Source organism: Drosophila subpulchrella, chromosome 3R (genome assembly GCF_014743375.2).
Source record: "Drosophila subpulchrella strain 33 F10 #4 breed RU33 chromosome 3R, RU_Dsub_v1.1 Primary Assembly, whole genome shotgun sequence".
In the NCBI taxonomy this organism is placed as follows: Eukaryota; Metazoa; Arthropoda; class Insecta; order Diptera; family Drosophilidae; genus Drosophila; species Drosophila subpulchrella.
In genome coordinates, this window is record NC_050609.1 from 7,286,367 (window position 1) to 7,310,270 (window position 23,904).

Below are 23,904 nucleotides of genomic sequence, written 5' to 3' on the forward strand. Positions count from 1 at the left end.
TTCGGGCCAAATTATATATATTTATTTTTTAAAGGTTATTTAACAAATGCGCTTTAATGCTGCTGGCTGGCTGGCCGGGCATTTCATTAGCCGGCTAAACTTTTCAATTTACTCGGAGTAGAAAGCCCACTCTAAACTCTCCTCGGACTTGGAATAGGTAAACCTAGAGTGGATATACATATAGCATAGAACATATCGCCTGGCCTAAGCTGCTGATGGACGCATGTGTGTGATTCGGATCGCATTTAAAATACCGTTATGTCTGTCTGTCAAATTTTCCATTTAAAGTTTTTCCTCGAGCTGCCAGCAGAGCTTGTGTAACCATTGCTACTCCAATCTGGCAGCCGAGTGGATGTGGATGTGGATGTGGATGTGTTTCGGGAGGCAGCAACTGAAAACTTTTCCATTTTCATTTCCATTCCATCATGTGGGATGGGGATGAGGATGCCATGTTGGGTGGATGTGGATGGTTGGATGGTTGGATAGTTGGATGGTTGGATGGGTCGTCATCTCTGCCGGCTCACTTAAATGTCTACACAGCCATCACCGAGCAACATACAAAAGGTGAGCCGGCTGCATTGGGCTATGACAACTGGATGGAGTAAATAAAATAAACCAAGCTTGCATTTACGCAACGAGCCGGTCTCCTCGACCCTTTACAAGTCGCGTTTGCCAGCTGCATCTCTATTTGAATCTGAATCCGAGTATGAATCTGCATCTGCAACTGCATCTGTGTTTATTCTGCAACGTCTCCAAGGAGAAGGAGAAGCAGAAGGAGAAGCAGAAGAGTGCTTGATGAGCATCATGGTCCTGTGAAGGGTAATCCACATCCACATCCAAACTATCCACTATGCCGGGCAAAAGTGGAAAAATACATTCTGAAAAGGGGCTGCATAAATTATGAGAAAACAGAGAATAGGTAGCAGAAGCCTTGGGTTTACATTTATATGGTAATATAGACTTTATTTATAGTTTTTGAAAAATTTTACAAAATAATCAAATATACATACACATACGGTTTCTAGTCACATATACATTCAATACCGAAAATGTTCTGGTGTAGGTTAGTATTGTTATTACTTTAAAGTAGATTTGGTATTTGTTGCATTTAACAAAATGAGATAACTATAACTAAGCTGTAAATTACACATCCAAGTAACGGCTCAATCGCTATATTCAGGTGTATATATACTGAGTACCGACGTCATTATCATCATATCATTTAGCTAACTTATCGATGGGCTCCAGTCGCCGGACCAAAGCAACTTTAAGTGGGAATCGTAGGGGGAATTTTGGTTGGTTGGTTGAATTTTTGGGGATTTAAATATTATCTGCTGCTGCTGCTGCTGCTGCTTTTGTTACATTAATTGTATCGCTTGTTGCACATCCATTTACATTCACATTAACACAAATTATACATTTACTGTGATTCACTTATCGCTTTGTGTGGCCAATCGTTTGACAGCAGTATTAATTACACATATAGTACTATGCTAGATTTATCCTTTTCCTTTTGTTTCGGTTTTTTAACCACATTTATTGTTAATTCTAGAAAAGCTGAATGCGTATCTTGTATATGGCTGAGTTTATTTGGAAATCAAGTAAAGTTATTTTTTATTTTCCTATACATTTATTTATATGTAGGCGTCGTTTTCGTTAATCTCATTACAATATTCACTTATCGTCTAGCTCATATGTGTTATGACGACTGCATCTAAGGTGCGTTCTCTGCCAGGCCTTCGATATCTTTGGATTGCCAAAAAGGATAATACGGGGTGCATTGTGAAGCAACAATACGAGTATCGAACTGTAAGTACATATATCATGAGATTTCGAATGACTGTGTGGTGCAATATATTTACATAAAACAACCTTGGCCACGAGATTGAACCCGGCAAATATGGATTACTATTTGTTTACTTGCTACATTACTGTTGCGATTCCGCCTTACACATATCAATCGTGTTTATTTACACTTACACTCTAATTGTAATCCAATAGCCATATGGAAGCATCTATATGCTGCCCCTTTTTCGTGTGTGGATTAATTTACATACCAAATCAATAGGTCTGCTGACTAATTTAATTGCATTTATGCGGTCAATTAAGCTACTTAGCTGCTACATACATACAAATTGCAAAAAGCTAGAAAACGCTGTCCACAGTAAGCCATTGAAATGCGTCTCGAATGCTGCAAATTAGTTAGACTCTGCCGTTTAATCGGGAAATTTGACTAAATCGCATGGTATGAAGTGCATTGGCGGCAGTGGCGTATCCGATAATTAGTTTATGCATTTATGTATTAATTAAATTAACTATCCGCATAATGCTACAAATTACTCTGGGTGACTAAGCCCTGGATCATTGATGGCCGTGGTCACCATTAACACCTCCATACGTACTAGTTATATGTAAATTTACCTTTCTTCGCTCGTCGAGTGACTCTATTCTTTGGTGCAGTTTATACCTAGGAGTATGCAATAAAATCTATGTACACTGGTTTTTTTCGAGTGCTGGAATGGTCGGCGAAGGTGAAAGTGTTTGTTTAATGTATGTTCTTTTATGGGTCCTAGTTTGAACAGTTGCATGCTCTTTTACATTGATTGTTACATGTATAATGTATGGTTCCGTTTTTCATTTTCATTTCCTTTTCTTGATTAATTCACTAAACTTTGCTTGAGAAATTCGAATCGAACAATGAGAAATCGTAGTGGTAAATACTCGTACTCGCTTATGCCTATGTGGATCATCTCTTAGGATTATAGAGTGTTGTGCAGGACCTCTGTGGCCTCGGTAACCAATCTCCTGTATCCCTTCTCCTGTTCCAGATCAAATTGCTATTGGCGGTGAAATTCGTAACGTAACTCAGGTCGAAATCGAAAGCAATTAGGCCACCAAGAGGCTCAGAGCCAGTGTGGCGGAACTCAGGGCCAAAAGGCCCAGTTTCTGTCGGTTGATGGCGCTGCTGCCGTAGAAGGTGACGCTCAGGTCCCTCATCTCGTTATCTGCAATAAAGATGGATGCAATACGCTTTTATTAATCCGCTCGAAAGGGCCGCACAAAGAAATAGAATGGTACATAGAAATCGGAATGGAAATATCCAGCGCATATCGCATATCGCAACACACGAATGTGTGCATTTCCATATTCATTTGGCTATATGGTCGTAAAACAAATTGGTCGAGCATGCAAGTCAACAGATTGAAATGTACTCAATGGCTATTGGATATACGTATATATATATATATATGAAATACACCTCTCCGGGATAAACACGCACACCCATGCACACACCTGCCATCTAAACGGACTTTCAATGGCACACATTAAAACTTGTTTTGGGGGATTTTTCTATTTCGTTTTCTGTTCTTGATCGGGCTTTGAAATGCGAACGGAAATGGCACGCCAAATAGTTGGTAAACTGCCCGGACAAACGTGTGTACGTATATATAAATATCGTATTTGGTCTATTTCCGATTTTATTTTCTTATTATTATATTGCTGTATTTCATTTATTCAGGCTGGCTTAGCGCAAATATTGAGCTGTATGTATGTATGTACAAGGTATTAAAAAATAAATACGTTTCATGCAGATAGGATGGAAACATGCAAAGAGTGAGAGAGAAAGAGAGGCATACAGAGTAAGACAGAGAGAGAAATAGAGAGTTAGACAGAGAGAGAGAGAGAGAGAGATGGCAGACAGAAAGAGAGTTAGAGCGAGACGAGACTAACCTGACAGACCGTGATTCAAAAAGGTTGACAGATCGACAGGTCCATCTGCAATTAGTACGTGGAGCAGTCGTTGAAAGTTAGGATAGAGTTGAAAGTAGGGATAGTGCGATGGATATGGCTAGCCAAGGCCTATGCTACGGTGCTGGTATTAAAATTAAATCCCGAGCCCTACCCTCCTCGATATTTATATCAAATCCATGCGGGTAAATAAATCATTAACGCTTAAAGTGCAATCTGCAATCAGGAGGATTTACTTTTGCGCAGACGACTGGGATTGCGACTGCGGATGCGGATGCAGATGGCCAATCAAGTGGGCGGTGGGTGGTCATAGGTCAATCCACGCATTCCGGCTCCACGACGGCCAGCTCATTTCGTTAAGGCCGCCAATTAAAATGGCAACGAGCAGCATCTGTCAATAATGACAAATGAGCATTTGGCCACCGGGAGCCGTTCTTCAAAGGCGAATCCTGACTCTGTAAACACCAGTAAATGAAGGGACGGACCTGCGGATCCATGCCCAGGTCTCCTCCTGCATACATTCACATATATCATATGTCCGCACATCGATTTTAATGAAATGTCCTGGCTGCCAGGGACATCGACTTCTTTATCTGCCGCACTGTCACAAGTTGCGGGCGAATAAAACTTATAAATATTTGATGGCCTGCCAGCCAGTGGGCAGCGACATATCTAAAGCACACACCACACATCACATCTCGTGGATCCTCCAAACTGCAACCCCCCCCCCCCCCCCCCCCCAGGCAAACAAGAAAGGATGCCGATGCTGGTCGCCCCCAGTGATTGCTGACACTTTTAATAGACAGCCAACATGGAGAGCCGGACTCTCCAGCACCTCAACGGATGGGATGGGGTTTCTAGAGGAGATGGGGGACATGGAGCCCCAAATGCCGGACGTGGTATCAATGTAGGTTGCATGTTGCACACGTGTTTGGCCAGCAACCGGGACAGCTTATCTATCGAGGCATCTGGGCTGCCAACGCCTCGAAACATGACACCTTTCATTTGGCGAATTCCCGCCTTGAATGCACACTCTACACATAAGCGAAATTTTATTTGGGTTTTTATAAAAGGTTTCTTAAAAAAAACAAAATACTCAACTTTTTTAGCCCACTTGAATCAACAAAACAACGCTGCCTAATATTTTTATACTAAGCTAAAGCTTAAAATAATTTTATTTAAAAGAATACCTAATTATAAAATCTAAATATAATCCTTTATAATACTAAGCCACATATTTTTATATTATTATATTATATTATTTTTCTCTAGGTTCCCATAATACAACCAGTCTCTTGGTAAAAAATATAGCAAGTATCACAAGACCTCTTATAAAAATATTTTACTATATTAAAATATATCAATTGAAATGTTGATATAATTTTAAAGGGGAGGCCTAAACTAAAATTAGAACTTTCTTATCAAGTTCAAAATGCATTTCCCCCCTTTCTGTGCAAGTGCATCCCAACTCACCCAAGCCCGCTCTCATATGTCTCTATTCATTTGGCCATTTAGTCGTTGGCCGTCTGGTTGGCTGGTCGGTTAAGCGACTAAGAAAAATGGCCGACGGGCGGCGATCAAATGCAATGCACACTCGCACTCCCCACGGCATTACCATATAAATTCCCCAACTGTCAACATAAAATAAAAGCAAATTGTCAATTGCGGTGCCAGCTAACGCCGGCAATTTTGTAATGAAAACAGACGCGGCCACCAAGCCGTGATGTTGGAGAAGATTCAGGATGGGCGATGGAGTACAGAGGATGCTGGAGCAGCTGGACTCGTGACCATGTGGCCGACTGGCTAATGTGGCCCCTGCCCATTGGAACCAATAGAACCATTGCAACCATGCCGTCCATACGGCTGTCGTGGCGACTTTTATTGCTTGCGGTTGGCGGCACAAAACCGTAACGTCACTTGTGATTTCTCGTTTGCGCAGCTAAATAAGCGCGCACTCGCCATCGATGTCGCCGCAGTGGCGAGGGTCCGGCTTTCGGCACCTGTCCGGTTTCGGACTGCTCCACATCCCCCATAGAGTGCCCATCCCAACCATCCCGACCATCACGACCATCACGACCATTCTGCACATCTCCCACATCCTCCACGCGCTTTTCACGTAATAGCATTGCGGTGCGGCAACAAATACAAATGACCGAACGCAATCGACATGGACAGAGGCGGATTTGTTGGGCTACTGCTTATACACAGCAAAAAAAAGGGGGCAGCTTGATATCCAATCTAAATTAAATCTAAATGAGAAATCTAGAAAACAGTTTCTTAGAGATATGATGATCTAAGACTTTGAAACAGAATAAAGTTTCTTTAAGATGTGATGGCTATCTCATCAGCCCTTAGTGATAGGAGTTCAAGCCCCACTGCTGTTCACAGAATTTGTATAAATATGTTTATGCCAAAAACTTTATAGATTCATATAGATGTGATGAGATAGTTCTCAGCCCTTAGTGATAGGAGCTCGAACCCCACTGGTGTTCACAGAATTTGTATATTTATGTTTATGCTAAAAAATGTATAAAGAAGTGATGAGATAGTTCTTAGCCCTTAGTGATAGGAGTTCAAACCCCACAACTGTTCACAGAATTTGTGTATTTAAATTTATGCTAACAAAATTTCAAGATAACGAAATTTTTTGTCCAACTTTAGTGATAACTAATTCAATAGCTAAGATAGGTCTTTAAAACCTTAAAGTGCTTAACAAGATCTTGTATGATTTTTTTTACAGAGAACAACATATGGCAATGAACATATATGTGGAATTCTTTTCCATTTAACTAAATAACTATTATTAAATTTTCGTCTTTTTTAAAGATATTTTGATTGCCTATGAAATGTTAAAAAAATTTTCTTTAGAAAACAGTGCAACATAAGAAATTTTTTTAATTTTCAAAATTTTGGGACTTAGTTTTTCTCCGTGTAAGGCTGTTGTTGTGCTGTCCTGGTGTTGTTTTGTTGCTGATGCTCGTAAGTACAGCAGGCAAATCCGATTTTTCGCACAGGTGACATGACGGTTCTGGCATTGGCCACTCTGCCAGGGGCTGCGATGCCAGTTTATTAGGGATTCGCAAAAAGCAGCGGCTGCCTCACCGCGGATTTTCAAGTTGGCAGCCCAGCAGCAGGGCAACATTTGAACAATGCTCCACGTTCAGCAGTGGCTCGTTTGTCGCCGGATGACCGCACGGATTTGGCTCTCCATTATATCTGGTATGGTGTTTTTTTTTTCGGGATTAGATGTGGGGTTTCACTGGACCTTAAAGCCCTGATTAAAGCTTAGCTGTGCTGGAATACTTATGGCAAAGTAATACAATGCAGTCGCACATTGCTTTGTGTGGGTAGCACTCAGCACTTGTGGCCAGGAACTTCAGCAACAGTGTCTTCTGTCTGTCTCTGGGTCTGCGGCTCCTCCAAAAGCTCCTTGGTGTTGGGTGGCTGGCATTGTGGGACCTGCACTTTACATAAACATAACATTCACGTGGAGAATTCGCATTACACATCTTGCAGCCGAGAGCAGCGCGGTGCTATTTTTGCCTGTGTGCCACTATGCTTGTTATGCTGCCACTATGCCCCACTACAAAACTTCGGCCGGCTCTTGCCTCATTTTCTCTTAGGTTTTTCCCATTTTTTCCCCATTTTCCCCCAATGCCGTATATGCCCCGGCAAACTTTGCAACTTACATGGAGGCAAACAAAAAGAAGCACAAAAAAATAGAGGAACGCAAAAAGCGATGACGCTGCTGCAGTTGTTCAGTGGGGCCTCGACTAAAGTATTCCCAGGGGCAACACAAAAGCTGCAAACGCACAGGGGCGGCGGTGGGGCTTGTAAAAAAAAGGGGGGCTTGGGTTTGGGTTTGGGTTCTGGGTTCCAGCTGGAGGACACGATGGCCGCCGTCTCCGTCGCCGACTAGGACGAGTAAATTGAAAGTTTTTGAGCAGACGCTCAGTGCCAGGAGCGGCGACGTTGCCCCGACGCATTCTAAAGGACATGCAGTAAGGGTCCACTTTGTCATCGTTTGAATGCCTTGTTGCTGTTGCTGTTGCTGTTGGTATTGCTGTTATTGCTGCTGCTCCTCAGTTGGCAGTTTCAGCAAGTTTTACGCAACTTTCAACGAGTCTTTCATTTTCTGATATTTCTTACTATCCAGCCAAACGTCCGCCCAATGCCCCGTGCCCCGTGCCCCATGCCGCATGCCCCGTCCCCACAATGCCCCACAAACATTGCCACACCATCGCCGACTGAGCACTGAACACTCGTTGCCTTACTTTATGTTGTAATTTTATTTAACTTCTTTTTTGCTTTATGTCGAGTATTTTTTCGCGTGCACAAAATGCATTATTTTTTATGTCTCTATGTGCTGCTCTATGTGACCCCCGACCCCCGACCCCCGATCCCCGATCCCTGATCTCTGAGCCCGCGTGCTCCGGCATCGTTACTATAACTGAACTCCATGATGTAAATAGCTGCATACCTGGGCCGGCAGTCTATTCCATCCTTATAACCACCCCCTTTTATTCAGTTACATCCACGCATTGGGGCTATGACAATGGCAACACAAGCAAAAAACAATGGAATCGTAAAAATTAAATGCACTTGGAGGCCATTCGCAATGTTGGTAATATGGCCAAGGAAAATCGAAGTTCATACGCCCTAAGGGGCTCCTTAAGCTGACCCATAATGTCCTGCATAAATTGTCTCTCTAAGCTGTAATCAAATGGTTCTGTTTCTGGTAGTTCAGCACCATGTTCTGAAACTGGGGAATAATTTGTTTATTTGTGCTTTTACTATATTATTTTTTTATGATTTCATAAAACAGAGAAATATTTAAGTGGATGAATATACATTAATCTATCACAGAAGGGAAACTTACACCTAACTATTATTTAAATAATATATATATTTTAAATAAACTATTATTTCGACTTATTATTCTCTAAGGCTTTCTTGGCAAATGGAACTAGCAAAATGCAGTTGAGTACTTTCATTTAAAGAACAAAATGGTTCTCAGTTTGTTGTCTTCGCAGTAATTATAATAGTTGGTTTCCAAATAAAATAACCATTTAACTGTAACTTGTTGAGCTTCTCGTTGGCTTTAGAATGTAACAAAGGTAGTTCGGTTATTTTTGTTTTCACAAAAGTCATTTGCAGCTTGAGTGTGTCTACGGATGTGGGGATCTCAGATGCGTGGCGAATGGGGTCCAAATGCGAACTGCTGTCTGCAGACAACCCTCAATTGGCATTTTCTTTCTCTTAGTGGCCAGGCTAAAGCCAGGAGTCCTGGGGTCCTGGGGAGCCACCTTGCTCTACTTCCAGGACACGTTTACCTGCTGTGGCACAGGTAAATGAACTGGTGATATTTCTGTCTGTCTGCCTGTGTGTGTGCGGGACTGTATAGCAGTCTAGGACGATTCTCGTCCTTTAGTGTTACGGTTATTGTGCGAGGGTCGTTGTTATGACACTCCGGGCTCATTAGTTGCCGCTTTGCTCGATTGCACCTTGTTGCCCCTGTTGCTGCGGTTATTATTGCATCGCATGCTCGGTCACTAATTGCGTAAATTGTTTACGTTTCGAAAATATAATGAAGTCATTTCCATTAGCACAAAGCGCAGCCATAAATTGCCGCCGAACGGAGTTCCAATTCGATGGTATGTATATGTGTTGCGTGGCATGCGAATCGAAGGAATGCCATTTCAATGGCGCGTAATGAAGTTGGTGGTGCCAGCATCTTATGCGGATACGTGTATACGCGGATGGATGTCTGCAGGATGCAGGACCGTCAAAAGCAACACGTCCTGCAGGCGCTGGCGACATCGATAGCTATAGCTTTTCTGCAGCAAAAGGAGCCCTTTTGTCAGCGAGTGCGGCATTCACGTTTTGCTTTATTAAATTTTCACCGCTTCGCTTTGTCCTCCGCGGAGCATGGAGCTATGAGTATATCTCACTCGCCATGTGCGTGTTTATTGCATATTTCTTTTGTTATTGTTCTTATTGCTGTTGCCACTGCATATTTATGCGTTTGTTTGTCGGGGGAGCTGGCTGAGGAAAGGGGATCCAGGCGGCGGCAGGAGCAGCAGGAGCAGTAGGATCCCAACCAGAGGACCCATCAGCGTAACTGCAACAGCCGCAATGGCAACGGAACGGCACTGAACCGTGCACTATTTGCATTTGCATGCATTTCGCATGCCAGTGGCAGCCAAAAGATGGCAAAAGACAGCGGATCTGGGAGCCGGCGCCGCCAAATGTGCGTCATTTGCATGGAAAATCGCTTTTCTCCGCGCGCCACATTTCACGCTGGCAGACCTCCACCTCCACCTCCACCTCGCCTTTCTTCGCTTTCACCCGACACGAATTCCGTATGCAACGCAACAATAGTTTTGCATATAAATGGATTTCGAGTGCGCATTTAGATCTACCCACCTGGCTGGCATGGTCGGGTCTGGTCTGGCCTGGTTCCAGCCTGCTCCTGGTTGGCAATCGACGCACTGCATCTTTGTTTATTTATTGCCGCGACGAAGGTGACTTTGAAGGAACTTCCCAGGGACAGGACTTCAGGGCTCGCCAACATCCAATTAGCGGTGCCTTGTGCTCGTGTTTGATTTTTAACCCTCATTATGCAGAGCCAAGACTGTGCCATCAATTAGTTATGCACACACATGCAGATTTCCACAACCGCTAATTTGTCAGCCGACAGTCAAAGTAACTGCCAACGGGGCGTATACTTGATGTGTGAATAATGGTGGACTTCATTTATTTTTTCAGGTATGTTTTAGGAAAAGCAAACCTATTCAAATTTAATTGGTTAAAATAATAATATTGTCTTCAATTGCAATTAACATTTAGAAAGATTTTGCTACTACTAAAGCCCCTGAAATATGCAACACTTCTTTGGCATTAGTTAGGTATAGTATTCCAATGACTCGTACAAGATCCTTAAATATGCTGTATGGTATCTTAAATAATAGAATGATATATGGCAGATCCCAACTCCAAGCCCCTAAATTACTCTAAAAACTTATGGTTTCATTATATTTGGATGATATTCTAATGACTTGTGGCGAATCCTCTAGTGTGGTTATTTGTTTTTTGAATGACATACTGATCACTACTCAAAGAACTCATTAAGCTGCGCTTTCTACCCGTGAGTGCACTAAAAAGTGTGTTTGATAAACAGACATGCTGTGCATGTGCAAGGTGGACTTTAAGTGTGAATGTGAAATGACTGCGGAAATTCTCGCAGGGAAAACAAACGAGAGTGCGACGTGTTCACTTCACGCCTCACTGAGCCCGCTTCAGCAATAAATTTAACTGCATTAAGTTATGACAGCTTGAACATATTTTCTCCTCAGGCTGCGATACAAAGCGATTCAAGCCATACGTGTATTTTTTTTGCTATTTTTATGACTTGCCTTTGTGTTTGCGTGCTGCAGCTTGATTGTGATTTTTGTGGATTATCGGCGAAAGCAGCGCATAATACCAAATTATTATGCATGCAGCCGACAACAGAAAGCATACAAGCAAATGGGATTCAATTGACCCACGGCTCGCCGAGGTGGTAATACCCTAAAAGATTGGAGTATTTTCCCCCAATCAATTGGTACATGGACTTTTGTGTAATCTTCTGTTAGGGTATTTCCATGTTAGACCGGTGCAAAGGATGCTGTAATGTTTACACAATGGAACACTGGCAGTTGGTACTGGTACTCACCATTCGATGATGTGGAGAAGACAAAACTGTTGGTCAAATCGCTCCATCCGTACCGATTCCTGAAATGGATAACCGTGTGCTGTATTAATTATGCAGCTCAGGAGCATTACCGGTATTAATATGCAAATGATTGCTAATGATGACAGCTCCCCCGCTAGGCGACTATAAATAATATCTCGAGTGGTCAAATTAGCAAGCAGGCTGGTTACTCAGTTGGATTGCACAGTGGACTTACTAAGACTTAGTTTAGGGGAAGATACTTTAATGTTCAATTTTATTGAGGTCCAAACGGATCAATCAAAAACCAAACTACTGTTTTAACCTTATATGGTTAGTTTATAACACAACATTTATGGGGTTTTGAAAGTATATTTATTTATTTATCCTGCAGATCCAAAAGACTTTTTTCTCAAAACTATTTTTAAATATCTTTAAAAATAAATGTTGTACACAACAGACAGTGAGGTTTTTAATTCATTTATTAAAGAACCTAAAAGTATGCAACAGTAGTTTTCATTTAGAAAGAGTTCAGGATACTTTTTCGCACTGCATACTTTTAGACACCTTTATAAAAAGGTTTTCAAATTGTAGTAAATATTAATTATCTTAACATTGTTTTAACGGCTACATTTTGTTGGTTCACCATTAAAAACATTAACTGATTTTATAACATTAATGTTATAAATCTCTTTTTATACTGCTCTTTTAACCACTGTGCAACCATGCCAATCCCCTCAAATCCCCTTGGAGGTTTTGCCTTTATAATTCGGCACCCTTCCCGGACTCACCTGGACTGCACGGTGGCCTCGTAGTGCTGGTCGGGATCCAGGCCGCGCACCATGTAGCTCATGCCCTGCGCGTAGTGGTGCGAAACGGGAACGGCCGGCAGGACGACGTTGCGCCAATCGTTGTGGCCCCAGTGCATCACGTTGCCGTAGCCGGAGTAGCTGCCACTGCCAGACAATCCGGACAGTCCGCCCATGTTGCTGCCAATCCGATGGCCGTGTAGCCCGGAGCCCGTGCCGTACATCTGGGACGAGGAGGAGGAGGAGGAGGACATCAGCATCGAGTTGGAGGAGGAGGGCGAGTCGATGGCATTGCCAACGACCTCGTGTCCTTGCGGCAACTTGCGGAAGGACAGCTTGTACTCCTCGATGGGCGAGTGCGAGTCGACGGCCCAGGAGATGTTGTATCTGAAAGTGGGAAGTGGGAAAATGGGGTTTTTCCAGGGAGTTAGTCAGCTTGGGGTTATCGCAAAGTTTTTCGCGTGCAACAGTTGGCGAGGGATTTATTCTGAGGCGCTGGCAATCAATATGTAATTGTTAAATTCTCCATTGAGAGCCCTGGCTGCTGCTGCAGTTAAGGCCAACACGCAGCCGGCAGTCACGTCAGCAGGACCAAGAATAGCTAAGAAGGATCAGGGAAGGGGAGCTCCCTGCTGGGGAAAAGGACCTCCCGAGTGACAACAACAACGTAATCAATGGCTGACGACAATGGCTGGGTTAAGATACTGCGTATGAGCCAGCCAGCCAGCAGCTTTGTTGTTCGGTCTTCGAGTCCGTCGTTTGCCGTTACTGCAGTCTTAACATAATGCCCGCCCTCGCCTTTTGTTATTGGCTCCTTGTTTGCCCAGCTGCCCCCATCTCACCCATCATGTAACCACCTCTCATCCCGGATCCCGGGTTCGCACAATGCGTCCATTCAACCGAAAAGCCAACAGTCCTGCCACATTCTCAGCTCAAGTGTAAATGAAGTTATATGACCGACCCCCGACCCCAGCTGGGTGCATTGTGCCGTGATTAGGAAGCTCGAGGAGATGGAGATGGAGGGTGAGTAAACTGCATTTTTGGCCATTGCCCCCCGCTTGGCTTAAAGGTTCATCAGCCCCGAAAAGGGGGAGAAAAGCATGCTTTAAAGACGGATCAGCTCATTAGTCGCCGATGTAGCTGATGGCCAAAGTTATTTATGGCCACTCCACTTCGATCCAATGGAGCTCTTCAAGTAAACAACTAATTAGGGACCCCCACACTTCCTCCTGAGACCCCAATGTCGCAATGTTTTCTTTACCATTACATAGGGCGCTAGTTCATTGCTTTGCGATAAATTCGGCACACAATTTGAATGTTAATCAGCATTGGCATCCCTTGGCTTCCTGTTTTCTATCGCATCGCAGGCCTTCATTTGTTTTCGCCCTCCATCTATTCTGTACGATTATTGGGCCATGCGAACTAATAACTTCAAGTCCTGGGCACAATAAAAACATAAAACGCCAATCAGAAAAGTTTTCGCATATAGCATAAAACTAACGCAAGCAATAAAAATGATTATTAACAATTGAAGAGCCGGCGACTGGCGCCAGACGATTGGTTGCGAAGGGATCTGGGGTATTTCGGAACCAAAAAAACACTTTTTGGCGTACTTTGTATGCCCGATTCGGGCTTTTTGGTAGCTTAATTGCCGGCAGCAGTTTCCGGCAGCGAATCATGAAACCAAATGAAACGAAATGAAATCAGCGCAAAAGTTGACATGGCCAAAATGTTCGGTTAGTTGCTTTTTGCAAAGTTGCGTTAACGGGGCGTATGCGCAATATGGCTTTCTCGCTCCTCGCAGCTCTGCTCCAAATTATGATGGCTATCTCAGTTTTTTTTGGTAATGTTTTCAACAGATTATTGGATTCCATTCGAGTTGAATTATTGAAAGGTGTTCTCTGGCCCCACTCCTCTGTTGAAAAACCAGTGCAAAGCCATCTAGCTGTCGGTCTATCCATGTCTATCCCTACTTTCTACTTTCTACTGCCATTTCATTCGGGTGGTGTGACGTGAGATGTTGGCTTGTTTGTCGCTTGGCTGGGTTCCCAGTACCTTTCCCTATATCTATGCCTTTGTCTGCCCACTTATGAGGCCAGAGTGTGTGCCAGTGTGCGTGTGTTTGATGACAGCTAATCCAATTAAAAGTTTCATACGTTACGTTACGTATACGCACTGGCGACCCCGAGAGTTGTCCGTTTGTCTGTCGGTCCGTCGTCAGCCATCAGCCAGTTGCCAGTTGTCAGTCAACGAAATTAATCTAATAAAGTTACCCTGTGCATCATCATCAGCTAGGGGCAGTGCCCAATGTCCAATCAGGCCCGGAATACCTGACGTTTGTTACGGATTTTGCATTTTATGCTCAGTTACTAAGCGGTGGCCCCACCAATGCACTCGTAATTAGGCGAACCACTCAAGCATTGTCGTGACCTCGGACGTGGCTCTAACTTGCAATCATCCCCTATACCATGCCCATCCTTATATAGTATATAGCTATACAATCCCCATTTTTCCATCGAAATCTTACCTGTCCTTGTACTGACTGATTGGCGGTGAATTAAAAACGGCTACGTTCGGTTTTCCGCTCAACTGCAGGGTCTTGCGTGCCTTTCCCAGCTGATTCTCGGCCACACAGGAGTAGTTGCCAAAGTCCTGGGGATGCACTTTGCGTATAATCAGGGTGTGCCGCGAGCCCCGCGTCTCCATGATGTGCCGCTCGGTGGTATCCAATTGCATGGTGTCTTTGAACCAAATTACCTGTAAATAATTGAAAACTTGGTCAATCGAGGCGAGCACGAGCTACCGGCTCCAGAGTAAGCGATGTGTGCGTGATTGCGTTTTGTGCACCTGATAATCTCAGGTTGGTTAAGGTCTGTGGTCGAGATATAGAGAGAAAGCGGTAGTTGGGGTCACTGGTGGGGGCAAAAGTTAAGACGATTTGCGGCGAGAGTACTTCCACTGCCACTTCGTGCGGCTGTCACTTGAGCGTCAATTAAGCGTAATTCCTGTTGAAATTGAAAACCAGCTCGACGTGCCCCCTGCCGCTCCTTCGATGATTATTGATTTCCCATCAGATTTTTTCGTTTGGCCCCATTCACCAAGTCATCTTGAATTCGGCATTGTTTGTCCCTATTTGTTTGCTACACATATTTTCCCAGACCCAGACCCGTTTTCGAAAACATGTTTTGTGTGTCAAGTGCGGAATTCTCGACGAATCCTGTGCAAACATATCCTCGAAAAAGGACCCGATGCCAACTATCCAACAGAGGACCGTGCGTGTTTTGTAAATGAATGGGGAGCGCGAGTCGCCACGATGACAGCTCGCAGACAGGATACCCCAGGATACGCCAGGATGCGGCAGGATGCGGCAGGATGCGGCGGGATACGGCCGGATACGGGCTGTAGTCGGCAGATAAGCAAGGACGCAACGCACGAATTAACAGGGGATGCGGGCAGTAGTGCGGGGCAATCCGAAAGCAGCAGGTGCTCGTTGGCATGACGCACATACCAAAATCCAATCTCCAGTCCTCGCACAAATATTAAAACAAATAGAAAAAATTTATGTTGAGAGATAGGGATAGTAGCCTGCTATCGGTGGCATTTCTATTTTCAAGTCTGGTATTTATTTGCTCCTATTTGGCTAGATTAGTTAACGCCGGCGGTGCTTGCCGCATATTCCATTAAAATGGCTGTCAGCAGTGCATATGTGTTGTCATATTTTCCTCACACACACAAGCACACTCCACCCATTTTCCGACAGTTACAGTTATGCCGGCGTGCCATAAATGTTTTTTTTGCCCATGCCGTTATTTGTCCGAATTGTTGATGTTTGCGTTTTTCATGCCTTTTGTTTCTAGCCGACTGGCCATGGGTGTGCTGTTGATTTTACGCTTTTCCCTTGATTTAAGCTCTAGTTTTGGCCATGTTTGGTATGGTTTTGGGGGCCCCATTTCCCTGGATCAGCCGGGAAAATCATCCTGGCTCCGCTCGTAACGAGGCATAAGTGTTGACGTGGCAGAAAAATGGCCAGAAATTATTTTATTTAATATTTCCCACCTCCCTTCCCCAAAACCATCAGCTTTTCCCCAGCTAACTGAATTAATTGCCCCACGGATGCGGCAATTGATTGGCCGCCCTGTGTGCACTTCATTAATAAGTAGATCCAGGCAAATGTTGCGCCAATCAATCTTCTGCACTTGCGCTTCATTTTCAAATGCTTTCGCCGGCACGTGAAGAGGAGAAAGGAAATGAATCGAATTGTATCGTATCGATTGGAAACAAGAACTTTGGCCAACTTCGAAGCTGGCCGAGAGAAAACAAAGCGAAATGAGACGAAGAAGCGGCAAGAAATTAGCATTGATGAGCAGCAGAGCGAGAAATACCAATCAACACTAATCAGCCAAAAAGAAAGGAAGAAGAAAGTGGGAAGCAGAATGCGTGCCGGGGTGCTTTCCTGCTCCCGAATCCTGTGAATACTGGGAACCCTGCGAATCCTGGCTCCCAGTTCCCTTTTCCCTTCCGTTCCGTCTGGCAATCTATTATGCAATACCTCCTTTCAGCTGGCACAGCACAGGAAATTGCCAAAGGAAGAGTGTTGTTAGATGGCTGGCAGCTCAGCTGCCAAGTGAAAGCGCTCCAACAAATAATTGCAAGAGGCATGTGGGAATTACGCATACGCCGCGTTGGCACGTCAGCACGCGCATGGGAAATATTGCGTGTGGCACAGGAATCGCTTTCTTTTTTCTTTTCCTCTCTTTTTTTACTGGTGTCGCTGTTAATGGCCACAGTTTGACTTAAGTTGCTGCCTACACCAATTGGCCAGGGCCAACAGCTGCTCCCCAAAGTTGCCGCCCTGGGAAAAGCTAATAGAAATTAGATAATGACAATAAATAACTTTGCCGTAATTAATTACACTAGTTCAACAGCAGTTTAGAGTGCCGGCCTACTGTGTTATTAAGTCTGTAAATGGGCAACCACTTCAAACTTCTCGACGTTTAATATATCACCATTTTATATGTTGCACACAATTGAATGGGAAGGAAGCTATGAAACGTTTGATGTTTGAGTGTGCTGTAACTAGTTCTAAGGTATATTTTAAAGGTTTCCTTACAGAGAGCTTTGTAAACTATTGTTCAATTTCAAATGGGTTAAATATACACAATGAAAAAAGGCTTGCTTATATATTTCATAACGTTTGTAATAGGATCAAGTATGAACATAATCTTCAACGTTAATATAATACTTTTTGTTTAATCAAAAAACCCTGGTATTTAATTTTCAAAATGCTTAGCATAAAAAATGGTTGGATTTAATTCAGCGAGTATTTGTAATTTGATCAAAAATGGATCAACAACTTTACGTTATTATTTCAAAATGTGAGAAATCCACCTATAAAATACGTTGGGATAGGTTTGGTTTATCCCTAACACCCTCCACCAACCTCATCGACACAAACCCGATAAATTACCACTTAAAATGTGTATATCAAGTAGATTTTTGCAACGTTTTCCCCGGCAAGTAATTTCCAGACCGACGAATCCTCTAATTATCTGGCAATTTTGTGCCATCTAAACATCTCATTTCGGAGCGGGCCAATAGGCCAACTTGCAGTCCTTCACCCGGGCACAAAAACCCATTAAGTGCGAAGCGATGTGTGTGTGTAAATGTGAAGAAAATTACCAATTTGGAAATTAATTTGCAAAATAATTAAAAGCCATAGTAGCGGCATGGCTGCAGTGTCTCTTTCCCACTTCCACCCGCCGAGTGATGAGCGCTGAAAGCTCATCAAGGGTCCTTGTTTGGGAGGTAGGTGGTATGGGTTATATCAGTGGGTGGACCTGGGGTGGTGCTAGGGTGGTCCTAGGGTGGTCCTAGGGTGGCGTGTGGGCGTATTAGCGAACAGGGGCTGTCCAAACGGACGCCCATTAATGCTGTTAGCTGCTGACGTTGATGGCTCTGTCAAATGCTGCTGCATGTTTAATGCGTCCGACATCGATGACGGCGACAACATCGTTGACAATACTGCCGCCCGATGACGTTGATAATGATGTTGTCCCATTGCCGTCGCTCATGTTAATGACAATTGCTCTAATGACTTTGTTGCCTTCGTGGGGGACGGGGTGTTTAGTGGGATTCAGGGGGCTCACCCCCCCACAGACACAGCTTAGAGCATGTTTATGATATTCATTATGCAACAAATCGACAATACCAATGGATTATGAATATGCCAGACTTGGGCTTGTGGTGCAATGCGTAATTAATATGTAAATATGCACATAAGTGCCACAGTCTGTCTGGCAATGTGAGTGTGCATATCAATCTATATATACGCTATAATATAGGGCCCTTCAATGCGCGCTAAATAATTAATATGCTGCCCCCGTGTGGCATAGTTTGCGGTTTTTACGCTGCGAAATGCCTGCTCATCGATGACAAGACATAATTAAAATTGCACGCGATGCATCGGAACAATATGAACAATGCTGCACATCGGGCGGCCGCAGGATATACCTATTATTCGCATCCAGGACTCATTAGTTCATTGGATGCCCATCATTTTTAGCTTTGTTCTGGCTCTCAAATTCCCCCCCTTAGTAATGGAAGTGAAATTCTATGCAACAGATTTTTAACCGTAATTACTGGCACTGTGGCAGGCCACAGATATTTGCCAACTTTCTCCCTTTAGCACGCTAATTAAACCTTTGACCTCTGGATGGTTTACATGCCAATGAGTTCCTTAATTAGCGTTTAAGGGCCATGAAAGAGACACAACAAAAGTTCCACCAGCTAATCAAAAAAATCTGAAACTCTCACGTCTGTGTGGCACACTTGAAAATTTCTATATGTATTTGCAGTTGCAGGTGGAGTAGACGAGAGTCAAGAGCTTTACAGGCTCGTTAAAAAAAGTGCCCCAAAAACAGCCGAAAAGGAAGCGTTAAATTGTATACACTTAGCCACAGGGATACAAAAATGAAGGAAAACTTAAACAAAAATGAAAAATTAAGTGAATGAGGAGGGAAATGACGAACTGCGAGAAAGGCAAATGTAAAAATTGCATGCGGAAATGCCATTCTCAAAGACTACTAAATGCCACGCCCCCCTGCCCGTTTTTAACCGCCCACAGCTCCGTCAACTGGCGATGATGGCATGCACAATGCAAAGCAGGAGGCGTTGACGTTGACGCTGGCCCGCATAGGGGTTAAGGGGTCGGAGCTGGGGGGTTAAGGGTCCACGACCATAATGAAATGTGTTGGACAGAGCAAATAAAAAGCTGCAGCTAGCTGGCAAATAAATAGTTACGCTGCTGTTCGCTGGAAAAGCAGTCAACTCTTTGCGGCCACAAAACGAGGGGCCAAAAAAAAAAAATGTGGAAAATTAAATAGCATAAAAACTTAATGCGCTGTCGGAAAATTCGTGGAACGGGCCAAAGAGCCGCTGACGGACTTACCACGAATCGGGCCAAAATGAAACGAAACAAAGTGAAATGAAACGGGAGCTGTATAATTTTAAGGATTGACATTTGCGGTTGCAAGTCATTATTCGGGTTTCGTCTGTGTACGTTAGGGTGGATCTGGGTACTTTTTGAGCAAATTAAGGTCTTCCAATCCATTATTCGGCAGGCATAAGAAGCGAAGTGTAAAAATAGCTGGGTTTTTGGGGCTAATGACTTGGATTTTTGGTGGTTCCGCACTTCTAGTTTCAGTAACTTTTTAAGCTTTAAATATTTCTATCACTTTAATCTAAAAAGCAAAGGAGTCTAAAAATATATTAGAACCTTTTTGGCAGATATGTTAGATCCTATTGAACTAATATTCAAAATTACAAATTTTTAAATTATTTTAGTGATAATCAAGATATGCCTGATTTTAATCCAGAGGGGATCACCCTAGTATATCCCAATCCCTCCATTTCCGCCCTGCTTTTCTCGCCTGTGTGTGCGCCATGTCATTTTGGGTTTTCTTTTCGGTTCTTTGGCATTTCTCTTGTGCTCCATTTTTTTTTTTGGTAGACCGCCGCTTCTCACTTCCGCTTTGGCAACTTCCGCAATTTTACTTTGAATTATAGCCGAGCGTATTAATTTAAATGTCGACAAAAGGCGCAGAGCACAAAAATAAACACCAGAGATGGGTAGAAAGTGGAGAGTGCGAGCCGGGCTAAAAGTGAAGTCAAAATTACTGCAGAAAAACTGGATATACGAAAATGCAATGGGCAACAGGACGACAAGGACATCGAGGACATGCCGGCTCTCACTCGCTCGTTTGGGCTTTTTGTGAGCGATGTTTGATTAAAATTATGCCCGGCGCCTTTTCTTTTTCGTCCTGCGTCCCGAGTCCTGCGTCCCTTTATCTCCCATCTGCACTTTGTATTGCACTTCAATTTGCCTTTGTAGACTTTTAATTAATGCGTGATGGCGGCAGAGACCAGGCAGCAAACAGCAGGCATATGCTTTCGGCCTTCAGTTAAACAATGGACTCGCCAAGATGTCTAAATCTATGGGATAGATGTGTACCCATGGACCGGTCTCTCTCTCTCTATATGGGTTTCGGGAACTGTACGTCTGTGTATCTTTATATCTGTGGCATCCGCTGCGGGGGCGTGTGGTCCGCTGTACGTGTTTCCAAGTGAGCAAGCGCGATAATGAAAATTTATGTATGAAATTTAATTAAAACATACCTCAGGCTGTGTTTCGCCGTGGACGATGCAGACCAGCGTGGCCTCGTGCCCTTCGCCCGAGAAGACCACGGGACGTTCCACGGAGATTTCCGGCGAAACTGGGGGAAAATACAAAAAAAAAATGGAGAGGAGGAGGAGGAGAAAGAACGTTAAGAAATTAGTTAATAACATGAACATTGTCCTGTCTCACGGAATGGCAGCGAACATTCAGCGAAAAATCAATGGCCCAATGGCCCAATGGCCCCGCCAGCCAAATGGTATCGAAAAGTGTAAATAGAGTTGGGAGCCACGTAATTAGCACATGTAATGACCCTCAAGTGGGGCTGGGTAATGGTAACTGAGTCCGACGCCCATCAAAATTATACATATAAATTCTTAATAAATGTCAGAACGAGCGGGAGTACGATTCCCCGCCAGGCAATTCAATAATTGCCAGCCAACCAATAAATGTCGGTAAGTGTGTAAATGTAATAAAAGCATTCCCCTTTTCTGGCGGGCGACCCTTAACCCCTTAACCCCATGCCCAACCTCCATCATATACTCGAATGCATGTGAGAGCGAACGCGAGAGCGTTAAAAGTCAATACCCGTTCGAAATCGAAATCAGATTTGACATAAATTGGACTGACAGGCGAACTCCGTGGCACAGTGGCGTTCGGAAAAAATTAATTCGTTTCGCTGCCATTGTGTGCCTACACTGGAAAAAAAAATCGGAGTGCAAAATTGTAATTAGTGTTGGAAATAAAGTCTTAAATTTTAAATTTTAAAATGCACATTGTAAATGTTATAACAAATCTGAGTATAGAACAAGAATATACATATAATATAAATTATTGCAGAATTTAATGGATTTGGTAACACTATATTTGTTGAAGCCTTTGAAAAAATAATTAAAAACAGAAAACCTATTTGAAAGAATATTAAATTTATTGTGACTTGAATAGTGCATATTTGTATTGGTTCGCTTTATTGCTTAAAAAAAAGTGGTTTTACATTAAAATAAAAAGCTAATAGAGGAGAAATCTATTTGTATACCTATATAAAGTGCTATAGAATGTATAAAACTGTTTGAAGTATATTTTGGATCTATTTTTCTCATTTTTCCCAATGTTGTAGCCATTTATTTTGCGAATGTTCAAATAGGGAACTGCGGTGGGTTATGGGTGGCATACTTACACAGGACATGGAGCACGACCTGGCTGGAAGCGGGCTGGCCCACGCGATTGTTGGCAGTGCATATGTAGACGCCGCCCTTGTGCCGGTCCACATTCTCGATGGAGAGGACGTGTGAGTGGAGCTTCTCCTCGCCTGCAACGGGGAAAGTCGCGGAAAACCACATGAAAAATGCAACTCAATAAGGCCGCCATCCTTCCATCCTCCCATCCAGAGGAGGAGGTCCAAAGTCCGGATGGCCAAGTGTCCGCAGCCCAAGAAATGACAGAGCCAATTACGGGGAATCAACGTGACAGTGATGTCCGTCCGGAGTCCAGAGGCTCCTCCTTTCTCCACCGCGGGTTGGCTTTTGGCCAATGGATAATGGCCACCAAACAACGGAGAAGAAACCAAACCACATTCACACACTGCGATTTTGCCGGCAGACTGAGCATTTTATTTAATAATAAAGAACGAGCAAAGCGTTTTCTCCGGGCAGAAAATATAATTTCTTTGACTTTCCATTTTTATGGAAATTGTTTAAAGTTTCTTTTACGACTGTATTCATTTACTTTTTCGCTGCTCCGCTCCTTTGTTGCTCTTTATGGTTTTAATTTGCGTGGTTGGTTTGGTTTTTCCATTTTGTTTGGGTGTCCTTTTTTCCTTGAACTGCGGGCACAGTCGTCTATGAATTTTCACACAATCTTACCGTTGGGCAAAATGTTATTCTTGCGGCTCCAGGTCACATTCGGCATTGGATTACCCGTGGCCGAGCACTCGATGCGCACCGACGAGCCCTTCTTGACTTGCAAATGTCCGCCGGTGCTAATGTGATGAATCCTCGGCGGCACTGGAATGGTACATATAAACAGAGGAGAAAGCACATTAGAAATGGCCAGTGGAGGTCCCAGTGTCCCCAAATGTATGCAAAGTGGGGCCGGACAATTTGAATAAATAAATGCGCCCCGAAATGCAAATTGAATGAGAGAAAACGGCATTTACGCGTCTCCAACTTTGGACTTGGTCTTCAGAAAGTGTAGTCCCCCTCCATTTTTGAACCCGCTGGGGCATAGTTTGATTTAATTCGGGACCGGCGTTTATTTATATTTGTGGCGGCATTATTTTACAGCTGTTAAAAATTATGTCTGCCCTGCGCCGGCCGACTAAATCAAGGACAATGGCCAGCTGACGCCTTCGATGGCTTCATTCCATTTTATGTAGATTTCCTATGCATTATTATATTTTGTTGCTTTTTCTGGGGGCTACTGAATGGCTGGTTTGTGATTTCGTGTTTACTCTATTTTCAGTCTTTTTGTTTTTCCTCACTTTTTCCCTCTTTGTTAGGTTAAAGCTCTGGGGGATTTCATTCAGTTTGGCTAGCCCGTAAATTGAGGCCAGCACAAACTTTGCTGATGTTTGGTTTTCCCCAGAAATTTCCACATTTAAGTGCGAGTATCAACAGCTCAATAAACCAAAAGGCGCACAGAGACACTTCGATATGTATGGTGTGTATGGTCCACTCAATATACATATCAAATTAGAGTCCATCTCCAGACCCCAGGGGCGTGTCTTGGCCCTCGAATAGGGGTCGCTGGACATGGACGGCCCAGCATCTCTGATTAGGACCCAATCAAATTATCACCGACTACGCCAGTGGAGCCATAACAAACATGTGTTATTGATGCAATTCTTTCAAAGTACATGCGATTTGCAATATATCATATAATATATTCTATTGCTCTGGCCAAAACAAATAAGCCCAGCCAGGATGGCAGTCTTCTCGCTCTCCGTGATATTTGCATTCGAAAGA

The 23,904-nt window shown here is 43.5% G+C and overlaps 1 protein-coding gene across 2 annotated transcripts in view; it reads right to left on the reverse strand.

Moving 5' to 3' along the window:
* Positions 1–936: 936 nt before the first annotated feature.
* Positions 937–23,904, reverse strand: part of LOC119562096 (limbic system-associated membrane protein) — a 134,095-nt gene continuing 111,127 nt past the window's right edge. The window contains exons 6-13 of one of the 2 annotated variants that reach the window (XM_037875395.1): positions 22,804–22,944; positions 22,119–22,250; positions 20,944–21,041; positions 14,798–15,027; positions 12,253–12,657; positions 11,465–11,523; positions 3,733–3,777; positions 937–3,005 (exon numbers count right to left, since the gene is read on the reverse strand). In XM_037875395.1, coding sequence (XP_037731323.1) covers positions 2,887–3,005; positions 3,733–3,777; positions 11,465–11,523; positions 12,253–12,657; positions 14,798–15,027; positions 20,944–21,041; positions 22,119–22,250; positions 22,804–22,944 — 1,229 coding nt within the window. In that variant the 3' untranslated portion in view covers positions 937–2,886. The remainder of the gene's footprint in view (positions 3,006–3,732; positions 3,778–11,464; positions 11,524–12,252; positions 12,658–14,797; positions 15,028–20,943; positions 21,042–22,118; positions 22,251–22,803; positions 22,945–23,904) is intronic. The other variant, XM_037875396.1, reaches the window with a different exon arrangement.